At 52.4% G+C, this 19,081-nt stretch overlaps 1 protein-coding gene across 6 annotated transcripts in view; it reads left to right on the top strand.

The window, feature by feature from the left end:
- Window positions 1-19,081, top strand: part of PRDM11 (PR/SET domain 11) — a 93,341-nt gene that overhangs the window by 68,257 nt on the left and 6,003 nt on the right. For 5 of the 6 annotated variants that reach the window (XM_049890940.1, XM_049890939.1, XM_049890944.1 and 2 more), the window contains 2 exons: window positions 661-728; window positions 16,051-16,238. In XM_049890940.1, coding sequence (XP_049746897.1) covers window positions 661-728; window positions 16,051-16,238 — 256 coding nt within the window. The other variant, XM_049890945.1, reaches the window with a different exon arrangement.

The raw sequence follows: 19,081 nt of genomic DNA on the forward strand, positions 1-19,081 counted from the left end.
GAAAGCCTTAAAATTTACTGTAGACAGATTATTCACTAAAGAATGGCATTAGATTAACAGAAGATTTCTTATGAGTTCATGGCAGCCTTTTTATTAAAGCACTGATGGAAAATAAAACAGCCTAGAATCCTCTACTGAGCTGAACTCTATTCAAGTGTGAGAGTAAAATAAAGACATTTTCAGAGAAGAGAAAGGGACCATCCCCAAATGCTTAGGCTCTCAGACATTTAAGTTATATGCCCTTCTATGCCCACCATCCAGTGCTGGCCTCTGTCTCCCACAGAAACTATAGAAGGAGGAAAGACTGGATATAGTTCTTGTTGCAATATGATGCTATTGGAGGTGCTGTCTATTGGCCATGTTGCTGGTGTTCTGTCAAGACAGAGGAGGGAGATGGTTCCATCCATTGGCCGCCCACCTCCCAGGAATTCAAAACACAAGAAGGGTTTTCATCACCCCCCAGTATCTCTGGGAGAAAGGGAATGGGTAGAGAGGAGGTGGCAGGGGTTCCTGGCCTCAGGGTTTTGATTCTGCAGCGGTGGGGACCTTGTCAGGTGATGGCAGAGGGGGCCAGGCCCTGGGCTGTGGGTTGGGTAGGAGCCCATTGACATGAAGCCCCCTCTAGGATGGCCCATTCTAGACTCTCTCTCTGTCTTCCAGATCGTGGACAAGAACAACCGCTACAAGTCGGTAGACGGGTCAGATGAAACCAAAGCCAACTGGATGAGGTGAGTGCTGCTCACTACTGATGTCCCAGGAGCCTTGGCTGGCCTCTGGAAAAGGGGTCAAGGGAGTGTATTGGGCTGTGGGTCTCCAGTGGTGGAGCCCCTGAAAGCTCCAGGACTGCCATTTATAGGGTTTGGGCTGTGTCCAGCTCTGGGGGCCCGTCTACTCCTCCAGGCTTCCAACAGAGGGCTCTGGAGGAGGGCCTGTAGCCAGGCAGAGGTTTAGGGGGACCCCTGGAGGCTGTACCCTTGTCAGTGTGTCTGGAGTACCCAGGCCCTAGGCTACTGCAGCATTCCAGGAGGTGGGGATGGGGGGTTGTCCCTCAGGAATTTGATGCTCTCTCACAGGGCAGGACTCTAGCTGGAGTTGTCAAGGGATCAGCCCAGTGCAGCAGTTACTTAAATGGCACCCCCATGGAAGGGGAAGCTTCCAGCCACGTCTCCAGCTTAGTCAGTTTTGGACAGTGCTGGCTGCCCAGGCCTGAGTACTTCCAAGAGTGGTTTTACCCTGGTGCAGTGGTTGGGACAGAAGTTTGTGCCAGAAGTTTGTGTTCAGAGAGAACAGGGGACTGGCTTGGGGTTACCCAGGGGTGGCTGAGCTGAGCCTGGAACCCAGGGCACGGCATGGTGCTCTCCCTATGGTGATGTGCTGTCGGCAGGTGCAGTGTGCCAGCAGTCTGCCCATGAGGGTGGCGGGCGGGTGGGGTGGGCACGCTTGCCTCCTTGGTGGCCTGTCTTGGGGACCCAGGAGCAGTGGTTGGGGCCGTGGGTCTGGGTCGGGAGGGAAGAGGAGGCCTAGGATGGCTGGGTTCAGGGGCACAATTGCACCTTGGCTTGGGCCCTCTGTGAGCGTCTGTGCAGCTCTGTGACCCATGGATGCTGAGACCTGCTGGGCAGAGCAGTGATTGTGCTTGGAGAGGGGGCAGGTAGGGACTGGCAAGAGGGCATTTGCTATATTTAAATTTTGAAACTTGCCAAGCAAATGAAGAGACATTTTGAGGTGGGGACACGACGAGTCTCCCGTCCCCTTCCCCTGTGGCCCCTGTATGCCCCCATCTGAGAGCCGTCTATGGGGCTGAGCAGCAGTGTACACTTTGCAGAGCATTTTTGGATTTGGCCCCTCATTTGTTGGGGCAGCTGTTCGCAGTGCCATTTAACAGGTGCAGAAGCGGAGGCACAGAAAGATAAGGGGCCCCCACCTTGTGATGTGGCTGGTCCCAGGACCCAGGGCAAGCACACGTTCCTCCCCCCCACCCCCAGCCCCGCTCCGATTTCAGCCAGTCCGGTCGGACAGTGCGCTGAATGTGGTCCTCACTCCCAGCTGCCTTCCTCCTCTCCTGGCCGCTGGGTCCCAGCCGGTTCAGCAAATGCAGCTGTCACCCATTTACTGAGTGCCTGCCTCAAGTCAGACTCTGTGCTGAGCACCCAGGATGGGTCGCCCAGCCCCGCCCTGCCCACACCTACCACCAAGGAAGCGCTCTAATAAGGTGGTTGAATCGAGGCACAGACCATGTGCTGCTGGCCCCCAGATGGAGGACAGGCTGGAGGGAACCTTTGAATGGGGCCTTCAGGGGGCAGAATTTTGCTGGGGGCACCGTGAGCCAAGACGCAGGAGTGGGGACGAGGCATCATTCAGACAGGCAGTTGGGTGGGCAGCACAGATCAGACCTCCCGCCTGCGCTCCTCTTGCACCCCTGTCTGGCTCTAGGCAAGCAAAGGAGTGCGTGTCCTTCAGCTGAGTGGACACGTCCATTCTGGGGTCAGGCCTTTCTGCACTGTCACATTCAAGGCCCCAGAAACTTTGATGGTGACTCTGGCCCACATTCCATGCAGTATCTGACTTCTCATCTTGGGGCCCAGGCTTTGCCATACCCCAAAGAAGGAGATTTACCAGCTGAACTAATTTAGTGATCATCTGACACCCCAGAGAGCCTGACTTAATTGCGCTGGGGCTGGTCCCCAGGCATTGGTATCTTTTAAAGCTCTCCGTAGTGATTCTCATGTGCCGCTAGTGTTGAGGACCGCTGCTCTAGACTGGTCTTTATGCTACAGTGGTAAAACTGAGGCCAGAGAGAGGTCTTGGTCAAGATCACGCGGTCAGTAGTGGACCAAGGTCTGGAACCCACAGCTCTGGACTTCTAGGCTGGCGTTCTTTTTGTGCACAAGGGAGCAGGTGCAGTGTGGCTTTCCTGGGCTGTGTGTGGGGACTGGTAGGGTGGGGTCTGCTGCTGCTGTCTTGCTAGCATGGGATCTGTCCTGTTCCGGCTCCCAGCCCAGTCCTGGTCTAAGATGGCGCCTGGGTAATCACACCTGGGGCCTGCATCGCGTTGAAGATTCAAAGGGGAGTAGGTTGTGTGGTTTATTGCCATGGAGATACCTGTTAGGTGAGCCATTTTATCTGGACATGCCCCTCTGGCGTGGCTGGAGTGAGGGGAAAGCCAGTTTATCTGGGGAATCCTCTTCCCCCCTTAGCGACAGTTGTCGCTTCCCTTTCATACAGCTCTTTACAGTTTGTGGTCACTTTCACTTGCACTGTTGCAGCCTGGGGTCTTGCGGGTGATGAAAGGAGGCAGTCAATGTCTTTAAAAAGTAGGAAAATGACTCTGCGGTGGGCCGGGAAGGGGATGGGCATCACATTTTGAGTGTCAACTCGATGGTAGGTAGCCCTTTCCTAGGTGCTCTACATTCCTTAAATCACTGGTTCTCATCAGGGGTCATTTGGAAACATCTGGAGATAGTTTTGATTGTCACAGCTTGGGGACGGAGGATGGATGCTACTGGCTTCTAGCAGGTAGACACCAGGGATGCTGATAAGCCTCCTACATTGCACAGGACAACCCCTGCCCAACAAAAAATTATCAGCTGCATAAGCCAGTAGTGCCAAGATTGAGAAACCCTGCCTTAAATCATCCTGACAGCCCTGGGAAGTGGCACTGGGATCATCGTCCTCGCTTTACAGAGGAGGAAACAGGGCTTGCAAAGGTGCATGGGTTGACCAGGGCGACTCTGCTTCTAGTCCCAGGTCTGTCTTGAGTCCCAGGTCTGCTCCTTCTGCTCTCAGGCTGGGTAACAGAGCCCCAGCCTTGTCTCCCATCTTCTGGGCCTAAGAGCCAGAGTGTTGGGGTGGGTGGGGTGGGGCATGAAAGCTGAAGGGTCTTTGTGCCCTGATGTCTCACGGAGGTTTTGGAAGCAGTTAGGATGGACCTGGTTCCAGGTTTCCCTTCATGCCCTGTGTTACCACTCTTGGGGATCTTTTGGATCCTCTGGCTACAGGGTCATTACAAGTGGGAATCGACTCCATGGCCATGGGTTTTTTTTTTTTTTTTTTTTGACACTAGTTAAACGGTGGATGGAACCACACTGTGGAGGAATTGAGTTCCAAAGCCAGAGCAGGTGCCAGGCCAGACAGGTAGAGGGCCGTGCCATGGTTCGGATGGAAACCAAGATCATTTCCGGTCTCCATCAGGTGGAACTTGTCTCCCCATAGGTGCTCTTGGGCTCCTCGCATTTTACCCGTGAGGTGCCCAAAAGCTACAGCAGCCTACCCTAGAAGAAGCTGCTGCCGGGGCTCCCCACTGGAAGCGCTTCGTCTGTCTTCCTGCACACTCAGGGCATATCCAAACAAACCAACCCCATTGCTGTCAAGTTGATTCCGACTCATAGCAATCCCATAGAACAGAGTAGAACTGCCCCATAGGGTTTCCAAGACGGTAATATTTACAGAAGCAGATTGCCAGGTCTCTTCTCCCAGGGAGTGGCTGATGAGTTCGAACTGCTGACCTTTTGGGTAGCAGCCCAGCACTTAACCACTGTGCCACCACGGCTTCTTAACCACTCTTAAAGAGGTAGAAATGGGGGGGGGCAGGGGGAGGGTGGGAGGGTGAGACAAAGAGCTTTCTGTGACCACATGCTAGTTACTACTGATACCTGCCAGTCCTGCACACCACAGCCCATGTAAACAGTCAGTAGTCTCCCTGTTCAAGTATTCTTCCTCCCAGCCCTTCCGCTATATGCAAATAATCGCTTTATAGAAGCAGTGGCCTAATCCTAACCCCAGTAAGAATCCCTTATTCCTGTTTAAAAAAACAGTGGCCTTCGAGTCCATTACAACTCATGGCAACCCCATGTGTGTCAGAATACAACTGCGCTCCATAGGGTTTTCAGTAGCTGATTTTTCAGAAGTAGATTGCCAGGCCTTTCTTCTTAGGCACCTCTGGGTGGACAGGAACCTTCAACCTTTTGGTTAGCAGCAGAGCTCATTAACTGTTTGCAGCACTCAGGGATTCCCTGTTCCTGTTTAAACCCCCGAAAAACAAACCCATTACCATCGAGTCTGTTCTGACTCATAGTGACCCTATAGGGCAGAGTAGAACTGCCCCATGGGGTTTCCAAGGAGCAGCTGATGGATTTGAACTGCAGACTTTTTGATTAGCAGCTGTAGCTCTTAAGCACTGAGCCACCAGGGCTCTAGTGTTCTTGTTGGGGGCTCTTTTATATCACTGTGCCTTCGCATCCTTAGCAACAACTGCCTAGGTTGGTGTGGTTGTTGTTCCCAATATAGGTGGGGAGAATGAGGCTGGGAAAGGTTAAACGGGAAAAGTTCAGTGAGCTACCCTAGCTCTCTCAGTTAGTCCGAGGTAAAGTAGGGCCTGAAACCACAGGTGTTCAGTGAACCCTGAGTCCTGCACTCCTTCCTGTGTAAACCATGTCTCTCTTCGCATCCTCTGAGGAGTAGGTGGAAGGGAGCTGTCCATAGGAGGAGGGTGTGGTGGTGGTGAGCAGGCCAAGGGTGAGGGCACCCCAGGTGCCTCCTGGCTTCCCCGCTGGGGGCCAGCAATTAGGAAGGAGGAGGACCACCCACGTTGATGGTCATTTACCCAATTGTGCTTTGTGGGATATTCAACCCAAGGAACGTGGCGCCCCTGACCGAGCGTAAGAGGAAGCCCAAGTTCTCCAAGGAGGAGCTGGACATTCTGGTCACCGAGGTGACCCACCACGAAGCAGTTCTCTTTGGGAGGGAGACCATGCGGCTGTCCCATGCCGACAGGGACAAGATTTGGGAAGGCATAGCTCAGAAAATCACCTCCGTCAGCCAGGTCCCCCGCTCCATCAAGGACATTAAGCACAGATGGGATGACATGAAACGGAGGACCAAGGACAAGCTGGCCTTCATGCAGCAGTCCCTGTCAGGCCCTGGGGCCGGGGGCCGGCCCCCCACCATCGTGCTCACCGCCCATGAGAGAGCCATCAAGTCTGCACTGCTCACTGCCCGTTCCGGGCACAGCTTCCCAAGGGCAGAACTGGACGGCACCGACAGCCCTTCAACCAGCTGTGAGTATCCCTGACCCCATGGCCACACCTACCCTGCGTTCCCCAGACTACTCAGTCAGAGGTTTCTCATTGAGTTTCCTTCTCTTTTCTTTCTTCTGTCCCACTCGTTGCATTCTCTCTGCCTTCTCCCTCTTGTCTTTTCCCCACCCCTTTGTGTCCATTCATTCTAGAATATTTACTGAGCGTCTCTGTGCCAGGAGCTGTGCTAGGAGCTGGGAGGACAGAGTTGTGTGCAGTGCTCTGCAGAGGTCCCTAGATGCATGGGAATAGACAGGCTTTCATTAAATCATTGCACAAGTACATTTGCTGTGAAGGAAAGGCACTGGCTGGCCTCACGGGGTGTGCTGCCGATGTCGTGAAATTCCTATTTGACCACAGGGCCCCGCCCATTTATTCTGCATTTAGCGCTGCAAATCACGTCCTCCCTGAGAGTAAGGAATGGTGAGACAGGGCCGTCCGCTGGGGCCGGGGAGGGCTCCCTGAGGAAATGACAGTTTTGCTGAGCTGTGGCGGCTGGGTAAGAGTTAAGCAGGCCCAAGGCGGTGTGGGGCGCAGGGGCGGGGAGAGGAGAGCTGTGCAGGCAGAGAACAGCATGTACGAAGGCCCCTCGTCAGGAAGGCGCTTGGCACGTTCCAGGAACATCGAGAAGCCAGGCAGGGAAGCCGGAGTGCAGCCGGTGAGGGGGAGGGGGTGAGAGACCGGCCACGCCATCAGGGCCCAGGCCTGGAAAGAGCAGCTCCCCTCTGTCCGTCTATTCCTAGTTTCTTTATTTCCATATTGTTTTTTTTTGCTCTCCCTTCTGTGCCATGCTGCCTTCTCCCACTTCTCTCTTCCTGCTTCCCCTTCCTGCTCACCCTAAGTCTCTCTCTAAGCTCCCCTCACTCTGGCTTCACTGGCTCAGCTCCCCCTCCCTGTGCCCTTTCTCCTCACCCCTCTTCTCCCTCTTCCAGCTTCCTGTGTCTTAGGAAGGGCTTGCAGGGGCTGGGGTGCTGAATTCCTGGCCCAGACCTGAGACCGGCGTCCTCAGGGCTATAGTCCTGGTTGGGGCTCACAAGGAGGGGGCAGTCGAGGCCCTTCTATGCCAGGGCTGCCCCCCTTCAGTTCCGCTCTGCGCACACCCCTGCCACCCTCAGCGCACCAACCACAGGACGCAGTCTGCCAGCCTGCTGGCCAGCCTATGTGAGACAGGGGATGGGCAGGAGGGCCCAGGGAGGCCCCTGGGAAGGTGGTTCAAAGACTGTCTTCCCTCCCAGGGTCCCTGGCCATTGGGATCATGTCCTTTTGTCCCGTTTGTCTGGGGCTCCTGACAGGTGGTGAATCAGTCAGGTTCCCAGGACTGGAAAGGGACGTGGAACCACTTCCTTGTTACCCAGACAAAACTGAGGTCCAGATCAGAGGTGGCCCCAGAGCTGAATTCAGAAGCAGGACTCCAGCCCAGGCCTGCCTACCAGCCCCTGTCCGTCAGTGTTGTCCCAAGTCTCTGGATGAATCTACCTAATTATGAGAAAAAGGAGGGGACCCAGCACCTGGTCAAGCTCGTTCCCTAAACCCTGCCTTGCCCACCCCTCGGGCTCCCGGAGACCATGGGTAATGAGGTTACCAAATGTCACCTGGGCTGGGCAGGGAGCCTGGTGTTTGTTGGGGTACCCCGCTCTACCCGCAGGCCCAGCCAGCCCCCCTTTCCCGGCCAGTAGGCCCAGCTGTTGCACACCGGCCAGGCCCTTTGATGGAATGAGGCCCTGGAAGGGAGGGAGCAGCAGTCACCTTGCCCAGCTTGCTCCTTCCCAAGGTTCTCCAGAACAGCTTTCCCAGATCCTAGGGATGGCTGCTGCCTCACCCAGCAGGGCCACCAAGGCACTAGGCCCTGAAGGAACCTGGGGAGACATGCTGCAGCTGACAAGATGACCCTGCCTGTCCTTCCATCCCCTCCCCAGGGGGCTGGCTCTAACGTAGCCCCACAGGTCCAGGCAGGGAGGGATGCCTATCAGTAGGGTCAACCTGCTGTGGGAATCGGCCCATAATCTTGGTCGTGAGAAAGCCCAGACCCAGGAGTGCAAGGGCCAGGGCCCCTCCCTGGGTCTAGCTGCAAGTAGCATCTTCCCTGCCTGTGGCCTGGCGCTTGTGCGTGGGAGTGTGATGTGCCTGCCTAGGCAGCCACCTTGGGGGGGATGCATGAGGTAGCTCCCCTGGCTCTGTACCGTCGTCAGTCCTGGTGCGTCCCCCACGTCCCTTCTCCACCTCTTGGAGGCCTCCTTGTGGTAGGCACTAGGGACTTAAAGCTGCAGGTTCCAGCAAGGCCACAAGGTGGCCCCAAGCAACTCGGAAACTGCCTGGTGGAGGCAGGAATTTAGCAGCCAAGAGCAGCATCCTAGTGCCTTTTGGCAGCTTTGCAGACGCCTTCCTGTCTGCTATCTTGTTAAGTCTGCTTAATAACCCTGGTAGGTGGGTAGGTAGGTAGATAGAGCAGTTGTAACCTTCATTTTGCAGAAACTGAATTGCAAAGAGATGAAGTGACATGGCCCAGGCCATGGGCCACTGGGTTGACATGTCAGGGTCTCCGAGTCCTCTGGCCCAGGCCCTTTCCCGTGAGAATCTAAGTATCCTGTGAAAAGAGGGGAACTGGGCACTGCTTACACTCACCCTCCTCCTCAGGGGTGCCTGGCCTGTGCCCCCAGGGATTTGCAGAACCAGGCGGGCTGTGGAGAAGGCATGTGCTGACCTAGGCTGAGGGAGGGCACAGCAGGGGGATGCTAGGGTGTTTTTCAGGGGTGGGTCCAAGCCCAGGGCTGCCTCTTCCTCCCTGTTGTAATCATTTGCCCTTCTTTGTTTCTATCCTCCAAGATGACGAAGATGAGGAGGCACCTGGACCCTCGCAGCAGCCTCTGCGGGTGCCCGTGCAGCGGTCTCCGGAGGAAGAGGCCCACCTGGCCAGGCCTGGCCTGCTCTGCTCGTCCTCCTCCTCAGACCAGTCTGAGACAGTGGGCCCCAAGCCAGAGGCTCTGCCCCAGTCCTCGCCCCAGGCCCAGGCCAGCTACAGGACCCCACGACCCCACATCAGCCCGCCCACCGCGGGCCTCGACTGGCAGCTCTTCCACGCCCATGCTCAGCAGACTGAGGTGTTCCAGCAGCTGTGCCAGGAGCTGGTGGCCGTGCACCGGGACATGGCAAGCAGCATGCACGTCATCAGCCAGACCATGGCTGAGCTGACTGGCCGCATCAGTCAGATGTGCCAGACGCTGACGGAGATCCGGGATGGCATTCACGCATCTCAGCAGGGGCCAGACGGGGCAGCCCCCATGGGCTCTGTCCACCAAACCAAGGCCCCCCCAGCGGAGCCTCCCCAAGCTCCCCGAGAACCAGCCCCCACGCGGACTACCAGGTCTCGGAAGAGAAAGCACAATTTCTAACCAGGCCAGTCTGTGCTGGGAGGAAGAGGATGGAGGCGGGATATCCAGCCTTGAGATGGGCCAGTCTCTCGTGTCCAGAGCAGGACCGACAAGCCTCGTAGGATATTTGGGGAAGTGTCACCTGCCCCCGCAGTGCTGGCCAGCAGCCCTGTGCTCTAAGAGAACACGCATTCAGCCCCACTCCCTCGTTTGTGATGGATGCCCAGGATGCAGGGATAGTGCCCTGCTTGATGCTTGCTTGGGCCTGAGGATCCTGCTCCTCCTGGTGTTTCTCCAGGGAGGGGGGAGGAGCACTCGTGGGGAGCATTCTGAGTGGAATCCTGCATTCCAGCCTCGGTGCTGCAGTCTCAGCCTCCCCGACTTGCCCTCCCAGCCCTGGTCCTGCTGCTTTCAAAGGGTGGGGGCCTGACGATGGGCAGGCTGCGCTCAGCCCTCTAAGGAGGGGCCTGTTCTCCCCGGCGCCCCTGCCTTGGCCTTCTGCTTGCCCCCGTGCGTGTGCTCAGCCGCTGTGCTTGCCTGTTGTGGACAGGGGAGAAGGAAGGGCTGCGGCTGGAGGAAGGAGAAGACGGCCTTGCACTCTTAGAGATAGCACTTTATGCTTGTCCCTGCCCTTGCAGATGTGAAATCGCAGTGGGTTCTCAGGACAGCCGGAGAGGCAGCCAAGTCAGGTACTATTATTGTTGTTGTTGTTATCATCATCTGCATTTACAGATAACAAATCATACAGCCTGTTCGCGCTGGGTCAGGCCTGGAAGCCAGGACTGTGGATTTTTCCAGCTCTCCTGCCAGAGGCCAGATACATAGTGGTGGGAATTGGGTGGGGGGAGGCCGCGCCTCACCTGGTCATTGCCACCCTGTGCCTCTGCCTTAGCTCTCGGGGTGGGGGTAGCACTTAGGAGGTGAGCCTCAGGGCCTGGTGGGGGAGCGGACTCACCTCCAGCGACTGGGGAGAGGCAGGACCTAAGTTCCCTGAGCCAGAGGCAACGCTTCCTCTGGCTTCTGAAAGACCCTGAGCCCAGCAGGGCTCCTGTCCCGTCGCAGCATGTCTCGCCTCTGCTTGCTTGGGCTGCTCACGCGTAAGCTACACACATCTCTAGCTTCAGTCCTCATCGTGGAGTGGAGGAGTGTGGGTCGAGAGCTGGGCTCTTCCTGAGCTAGGGAGGGAGGTGGGAGGGGCAGGCGCAAGCTTAGCTCTGACCTGGGTGCAGCTCAGCTATGTCCCCTTTGCTCCCCCAGCCTGAGGCTGCCCCTGGCAGGACTCTCCCGCCCCACCCCTCTGCCCCCAGAGCAAGGGTGGGGGCTGCCATGGCCTTTCCTGGAGTGTCCTGGCCTTTCCAGACCAAACTCTGCCCCACGTGGGGAGAAAGGAGGGCAGCTGTGATGTCCCCTGTGCTCTTGGCTCCATCTCCCCATTCCGGGGTTCTTGGGGGGTTCCTGTACCCCAAAACTGAACACCCCCCAACCCACTAGCCTGATGGTTTGGTTCTCACCTGGTCTTGCCCTGCCCTCCTATGCTGGAATCAAAGATTGCCTTCCAGAGTATTTTTGTTAAGATGGCAATAAAAAGAAACCGATCTCACACTTGGAATACCCCCAGTCTCCAGGATCTTTCTTTGGTGTGTACACTCTTTCTTCACTTCCTGCAAGAGCCTCAGGCCCCCAAGCAGAGGTTAGATGAGTAAGGAGCAGCACATTGGCATAGCCCTGATTCCATTTGCCCACGCATGCCAAGGCAGCACTGGCCCTGCCTGCGGCTCCAGGCCAGGCCCTTGGAGGGAGGGAGAGGAGCTGACAGGGTCGGGAGGCACAGCATCTACATGGGAAATCGTTCCATTATGTTTAATTTCTCGCACATCAGAAATGAGATGTTGCTAAATGAACTTTAGTTTCTGTTCCCTAAAGGTAAGTTAGGGGTCCTGGGAAATCAGTTTCTGGTGGGAGACCCCAGAAGTGTCAGGGGTTATCCGGTTGCCAGTGTACCTTAGAGACCGCTGTGAACCTTTTTGAGGACACTCCCTACACCCAGGTGTCTGTCTATCACAGGCAAGCCCTGCCCATCTAGATCTGAGGCCCCTCAAAGTAACTGGAGCAGCTTCTTCTGGCTTCTGTTGGGGTTCCCCCCAGCAGAGAGGAGCCTCCTAACTTGTGTGTAGCCCTGGCTGACTGCCTGTCACAGGGAGATGTTCTCCCAGGCAGGAATCCCCAGGTGCTCCAACCTGCCATTGGCCTCCTGGAATCTAGGCCATCCTCTGCAGTTCTGGGCAGGGCCAGGTGTGCTGCCAAAAAGCATGGCCACGGAAATCAAGATTGTCCATTTACCAGGAGATGCAAAGACACCGAAGCTGGGTCTTCACCACCAAAGTCAGTGTACTAAGCAGTGATTGGCTGGCCTCTCCCTTTGGTCCTGGGAGGGAAGAGACCTAGCTGAAAGCAGGGAAATGGAAGTCAAGAGCAAAGAGGACAGTGGGGTGAAGAGACTTGTCAACTTTGGATGGGAAAGATTGGAGTTTTTCTTGGCTTCAGTGGGGTCTGTAGGGCTAGTATGTCAAAATGGAAGGCAAAACTCAGGCCAGTGGTTGGGAGTTAGTGGGAAGCCAATTTCCAGCTTACAAGGGAAGACCCTTCTGTGTGTCAGAGCCCGCAGCCATGGCCAGGGCTGCCTGGGTGGTAGTGGGTTCCTCATCACCATGCTGCTGAGAGGCTGGGTGACCCCCTCATGACCCAAAGTTCCTCCCAACCCAGAAACCTAAATGCATGTGAGAATCCAGAGCCTGGTCTCAGTCCATCTGTTCCCATTTCTGCCTCCCTGACTGAGGCAGCTTCCTTTCCATCAGAGACATTCCCATGGAGCAAGAGTAATTGAGCCTGGCCTTCATCTATTCCTTCCAACAAAATGGGTTAGAGTTGATCCAGCTAGAAAGTATAGTCTACCTGATGAGACACAGTGGGTGAGGTTTGAGAAATGTCTTGGTGCTTATCCATTTGGTACCCAAAGTCAGTGAGAAGGCTGGAATACAAACAGTTCATGATCATCATGAAAGGTCTAGCCTAAAATCCCACCACCACCACCAGCCACCTTCTCAATGGCATCCATTTGCAGAGCAGCCTGTGCCAGGCACCCCATCCCTGCCTCTCTGACGTACCCTGTACATTCTCTCCAGTGAGGTATTTGACCTCAGGCCTCCTTGCAAAGAGTTGTTCAGCCACAGCCAATTGGTTTTCATTCTCAGGAAGCCTTTCATTCCTCAGGGAAGGCTCTTGCTTACCTGCAGCCAGGTAATAGGGCAGGCATGGCTCTTCATAAAGGTGCTGTCATCCAGGAGGATTCCGGGAGTGGATCAAGTCAGCAGTGTTACTGCAAAATATTTAAAAGAGGGGGACCTAATTAGAGGTAACTGCTAACTCAACGGTTGGCAGTTCAAACCTGCCCAGCTGCTCTGTGGAAGAAGGACCTGGCGGCGATCAACTTCTGTAAAGATTATAGCCAAGAAAACCCTGTGGAGCTCGGTTCTGCTGTGTAACACATGGGGTCCCTGTGAGTCAAAGTAGACTCGGCAACGAGTTTTTCTGGGGGTGAGATTTAGCTGGCTCCATATAGCTTTATCTCAAAAATTATATAGTATAAACATCAGAGGAATGAGTTATTAAGATTCACCGAGAGTTGCCATCTGTGTATATCATATTTCCATTGGTTTGGTTTCAATTGCCAAGTTTCCAAATAATCAAATACAACCAGATAGTGATGAAATTCTGGCCTGCCGTTGAAGATGCTTAGTGATTAACGCGGGACTCAAGAGTTCTCATCGTAAATATTGATTCTTGGTGTGTAGGAAAGCACAAGGAAATGGAAAGGGAAATTGACTTGAATCTTTCTGAGCCTTCTGACATACTCTAGAAGTTGGTCTTTTGAATAAACTCCCGATAGTAATTTGTTCCTCATCTATCTTTGTCGCTTGAAGTTGCATGCCAGGGGACATAATTCTAGCTTTTAGAGCTTGAAGGCTGTTTGCAATCTGAGAAAAGGGGAGAAGACTATTCTTTTATTGTGCTCTGTGACTCAAGTGATTCTTGGGAGAAACAAGATGAACAAATGGTTTGCCTTCTGTACCTGGGAGTGGGAAAGTTTGCCCTACCTCAGTTCTGTGCTAACCACAAGGTTGATTATTTTGGGGGGTTAGATCCCAGGCTCTCGTTAAATCAGGGGCTGGAAAATATTTGGCACATCTAGAAGAAATCTCAGATACAGAGGAAGGGCAGACTCCTGCAAGTGGTGAGCTAAGATTGGGAGGGTTAGTTTGGAAGGACTTCTCTGGCTAGGGGTCCTCTATTCCTTTCCCGTCACTTCTTTGGTGATAACATCATGGTAATGACCCTATGGAATCGCCTTCACAGCTCAGGGAGGCCAGCGACTATATCGGATGCCGATATGGACACGGATGTGTCTAGGCTAAGACCTGGACAGGATCTAGGCACTGTAAATCTTGCGAGGTCCACTCCCCCAGTGTGGAACTTGGAACTCACTTCTCTCAAAGGGGCAGAGCAGCCAAAGCAGGTGTTTACTCTCCATCCCAATTTATCCTCACTCCCCATGCCAGAATGGATTGATGCCTGGACCCAAGTGGTCCCCTTTCTAAGGCAGTGTCCCCCAAGGCTGAGTAGAGCAGACTCCACAAGGCAATCTCCATGCGGGGTGGTGGCTAGTGCTATCCCTGGGGTGTCTCGAATGTGGATTCCAGGTGCTGTTGGCCACCACTGCTACCACGGCCACCTTGCACTGGAATTGGTGTTTGTGTATTTCTCTCTTTTATTGATCAATTAACAATACTAATTACTCATTGAGGAAATCTTGGAAAGTACAGAAAATTACAAAGAAAAAGATCGGCTTATAACAGATAGTCCCTGTTAAAACACTGGTATATTTCCTTTAAGTAGTTTATCTAGCCTTGTTTTTAAAGCCTGGTTGGAACCCTAGTATAAATAGCCCTCAGCCCTTTTGTTCTCATTCTTCATTGTGTCAACACCGTCTTTCCGTGTCACCAAAGACTCTCCGAGAACATTTTTTCCGTGGATGTGTAGCGTTCCATCCTACGGATGTACTATCGATCACGTAATCGTTTCTCTGGTAGTAGACATTCAGATGTTTCTGGCTTCGCACTATCAGAAATAATGATAGTCAGGTATAGAGGATTTGCATACTGGGTGCCAACTTACTGTTCTCAATCCATATCATTGGTTTGTTTCCCAAAGGGTTGTGCTAATTTTTTAACAGATCTGCCAATGAGACAACATGCTACTTGACATTTCTTATTAGTAATGTTGAATACTTTTCACGTGTTCATTATCCATTGGGATTTTTTCTGTGAATTACTGTCTCCCCTGAACTGCTCCCAATACAGACAGACTTTAATTTCTTCCCCGGCTTTTGAGACAAATCGTAGCATAAGGAAAAGGAGTTTATTTTGACTACAAATATCTTAGATGTTTTATAGCACAGAACCCTGAAACTCCAAATACTTTCTCCTCACCCTTTTGATCTGTTCACCTCCACTTCTTGGCAAATGTTGTATCAGCTCACGTCTTGGTGAATGTTGGAAATGTTGTTTCAGGGAGAAGAGGTGAGGGTCGTAGGTACAGAGGGTTGTGAGAACTTTAAAGGTTGTCTGGGCATTGCCGATTGGTGCGTTACATGCCCACCTAGTAGGAAAAGCATAGGCCTTATAGTGCCATCTCCTGTTTATTAGTTGTGTGCCCTTGTGCTAGTCACTTAACCTCTCTGAGCTCAATTTCCTTATAAACGTGGCTTAGTTAGATTCACCACTGGCTGCCAGCCTTTCATCATCTCTTAGTTACTTTCCTCCCTGTTCCCACTGGATCCCTCATTTTGAAAGATTTTGATCTTAAGCATTTATTCATTGATCTCTTGGACAGCCTTGTTTACCTGGGTTATTTCTGCCAGGCTTTGTGATATACTGAAAGCAGTTCAAGGACCCAACCCCTGCCGTCATCGGAGGCCTGTGGTGTCTGGGGACCCCTGCAGTTAAAAGTTAGTGAAGACTGGATGAGATGATTTTTAGCTTTTCCAGTCACCTTTATAGCTGGTATTGAATTATATATTTGCTATAAGCTAGGAGCCCTTGGGTAGTGCAAACGGTGAATGCACTTGGCTGCTAACCAAAAGATTGGATTCTATCCAGAGGTGCCTTGGAAGAAAGGCCTGGCAATCTACTTCTGAAAAACCAGCTGTTGAAAATGCTATGGAGCGTGGTTCTACTCTACACACACGCAGTCACCATGAGTCGGAATCGACTTGACAGCAACTGCTTATGGTATGAAATCGACAGGGCAGGCGTCATTTCCATTCTCAAAAACTGAGTCCGAGAGGTTCAGAGACGTGCTTGAAGTCACATGAAATGACAACATTGGGACAGTGATCAGCTCTGGCTGGTGCTCCTTCCCTTAACAAGGCAGCTGCTTTGCCAACTTCCACAGGTGCCCACGTGCTTGTGACTTCCCAGCATGGTGCCTGGCACCCAGCAGACACTACAAGGGGTGGCCCATGGGTTCTCACCTGTCCCCCTCGCCCCCAGGTACGTGGTCATCTCCCGGGAGGAGAGGGAGCAGAACCTGCTGGCATTCCAGCACAGCGAGCGCATCTACTTCCGGGTGTGCCGGGACATCCGGCCAGGGGAGCGGCTGCGGGTCTGGTACAGCCAGGACTACATGAAGCGCCTGCACAGCATGTCCCAGGAGACCATCCACCGCAATCTGGCCAGAGGTGAGTGCCCAGATGGAGGTGAGGCCACGCCCACTGCCGAGCCCTGGGGGAGGCCAGGGAAGCTTCCTTAGGAGCTTCCTAAAGAAAACCAATGGGAACTGCAGGGTACTAACATTGGGACGACCCAGAGGGACTCAGGAAACAGCAGCTCCGGTCCTGGCAGCAGCCTCCTCAGCGTGTTCTCTTCCCTCAGAATCGGTCTCGGAAACCCGTATCATGGACATATCAGTGTGAAAGACACATCCCAAAGCCAAGCAAAGGCGTTAAACAGAAATTGATCCTGTTTCCCCAACTCAGGTTGATAGAAAGATGTTATAAACTGCTGCTGCTTCAATAATGGCAATCATAGGTAGTTTTGTACATTTTCCTCTGTGATCATCACAACAGTAGTACCTATGCCATAAGTGTGCTGGGAGGATTTGGTGGGGTAATGTACATCACACATTTAAAACAAAGACTACCTTGACAATTGTAAGTGCTCAACTGTAAACTCTAAATACTAATGATCCCATGTGAATTATTACTTCCATATTGTTTTTGTTGTTGTTATGTGCCGTCAAGCTGGTTCCATCTCATAGCGACCCTTCGTACAACAGAATGAAACACTGCCCGGTCCTGCACCATCCTCGCAGTCTTTGCTATGTTTCAGCCCGTTGTTGCAGCCACTGTGTCAATCCATCTTATCGAGGGTCTTCCTCTTTTTCACTGACCCTCTGCTTTAGCAAGCATGATTTCTTTCTCCAGGGTCTGGTCCCCCCTGATAACATGCCCAAAGTACGTGAGACAAAGTTTAGCAATCCTCGCTTCCAAGGAGCATTCTGGCTGTATTTCTAATACGTATTTATTCGTTCTTCTGGCAGTGCATGGTATAATCAATATTGTTTGCCAACATCAAAATTCAAAGGCATCAATTCTTCTTCGGTATTCCTTATTCATTGTCCAGCTTTCACATGCATATGAGGAGATTGAAGATACCATGGCTTGGGTCCGGTGCACCTTAGTCCTCAAGGTGACATCTTTGCTTTTTAACACTTTAAAGAAGTCTTTTGTAGTAGATTTACCCAATGCAGTACATTGAGCTGAAAGAACTGAAGAAAACCAAAAGGGAAGATGTCCATATTACAAATGTAGAAATTGAGGATCAAACAAATACAGTGACTCTTCCATGGTTATATGGGTAGGAAGGGCAGAGCTAGGTCTCTAACCCACCTTTGTTTGACTTTAGGGACTAAGCGCTAACCTACTATGTTATATGGCCTCCCAGACAAAGCACTAAACCAGTCTTCTCTGCTTCCTCCTGGTCTCATTACTGGCAGTCCTAATGATATGATGCAAAAGAACAATTCCTATTAGAAGAAGGTGGAGGGAGATGTGAAGGTTACCTGACGCTTGGGGAGTCTGTTGAGTGAGTGTCCATTCAGGCTTCATTTAAATGAGTCACGGATTTAAAAATACTCCCCAGCACCTAGCCCTTTGCCTCTTTACTCCATCCTCCACCTGGCCAGGACAAACCGGCGAGCCTAGGTCCTTCTTTCACTGGGTCTTTGCTTGTACCAAAACCACACATCCAAATACTCAGAGCCCATCTGGTCCAGGAACCAAGACTATGCCCAAGCCCCACCATATCATGTTCCTGATCAGCCTACACACTGGAAAAAAATCTTCATTTGGAATATGAGTGGAAAAGATGAAAAGGGGGTGGGAGTGACCCACTGAAATTAAACTATCTTTAAAAACAAAGCAGAACAAAGCAAACTGTGGACGCTGAGCGCACAGCTGCCGCCTGACTTGGTAAAAGGTATCTTGTGATTGGATGGACAGTGAGAGGAGACCTAGTAGACACACTCATCTCTTGTCCTCTTTGGGTCTGAGGTTGGGCTCATGCTGATTTCATTTGGGATGGCTTGTTTCCATAATGAGATTACAGTGGTTTCCATTTGACTTCTGGAGGTGCCTCATAAAAAGCATCTGATACATAGTGGCTGCACGGTACATCTTTGTGGAATGAATAAAAGAAGGAATAAATGAAGATAGCCAAGAAGTCTCCAAAACAATCATACCACCAGAAGAAAAGAAAACCAAGAGAAGTCATATCTGAGGACCCAGGTTTCATCCCCTGGCCATAATCATCTTGAATTTTTCTGGATTTGTACTGTCCTTTTTTCCCCCAGTGTCTTCTCCAAAGTGCCTCAGGCTGTATCATCCTCAGAGAGCCCTGAACTCAAGGGGAATACTCAGAGAAGGGGATGAGATTTCAGGAGTGGTTCAAAGGAGGCGTAGCAGACAGACTCGAAAGGAGATTACACCAAGTCATGTGAAGATCCAGGAGGAAGGAATGTCTGTTCCTGGCCAGAGCAAGCAGTAGGGAACCAGGAAGGAAACAAAGCCACGGCTGGTGGGGCAGGACTAGAGCCATGGGTGGGCTTGGCCCCGGGCCCTTGGGAGTGGTCATGGAGCTCAGTGGTCTTTAGACACATGTCTCTGTAGCGTGTAGCTTTGGCAGGTTCTGTATACTTTAGTGATGCCTTAGCCTGGTGTACCAGTCATGCTCTGGAAGGAGAATCTCCTAAGCCCAGTCACTCAAGGTTTTACATGGAAGAAGATTTCTTCATAATTGTAGGCTGGAGCCTGATAAAGTCCAGAGCATGAATTATTAGACTTTATTAAACAGGAGCATCAGTTGGAGTCCAGAACTGTGTCCTGAAAGAATGTAAATTATTCCTTTGTGGCTGTCTTTTAAGAATAGGATACATCCAATCCAAGCAGCCAATGCCTGTGTTCAGAAAATTTGTTATTTCATCTATTTTGAGTAGTTTATCTATTTTGAGGTTTGTTTTTTTGTT

Source organism: Elephas maximus, chromosome 7 (genome assembly GCF_024166365.1).
Source record: "Elephas maximus indicus isolate mEleMax1 chromosome 7, mEleMax1 primary haplotype, whole genome shotgun sequence".
In the NCBI taxonomy this organism is placed as follows: Eukaryota; Metazoa; Chordata; class Mammalia; order Proboscidea; family Elephantidae; genus Elephas; species Elephas maximus.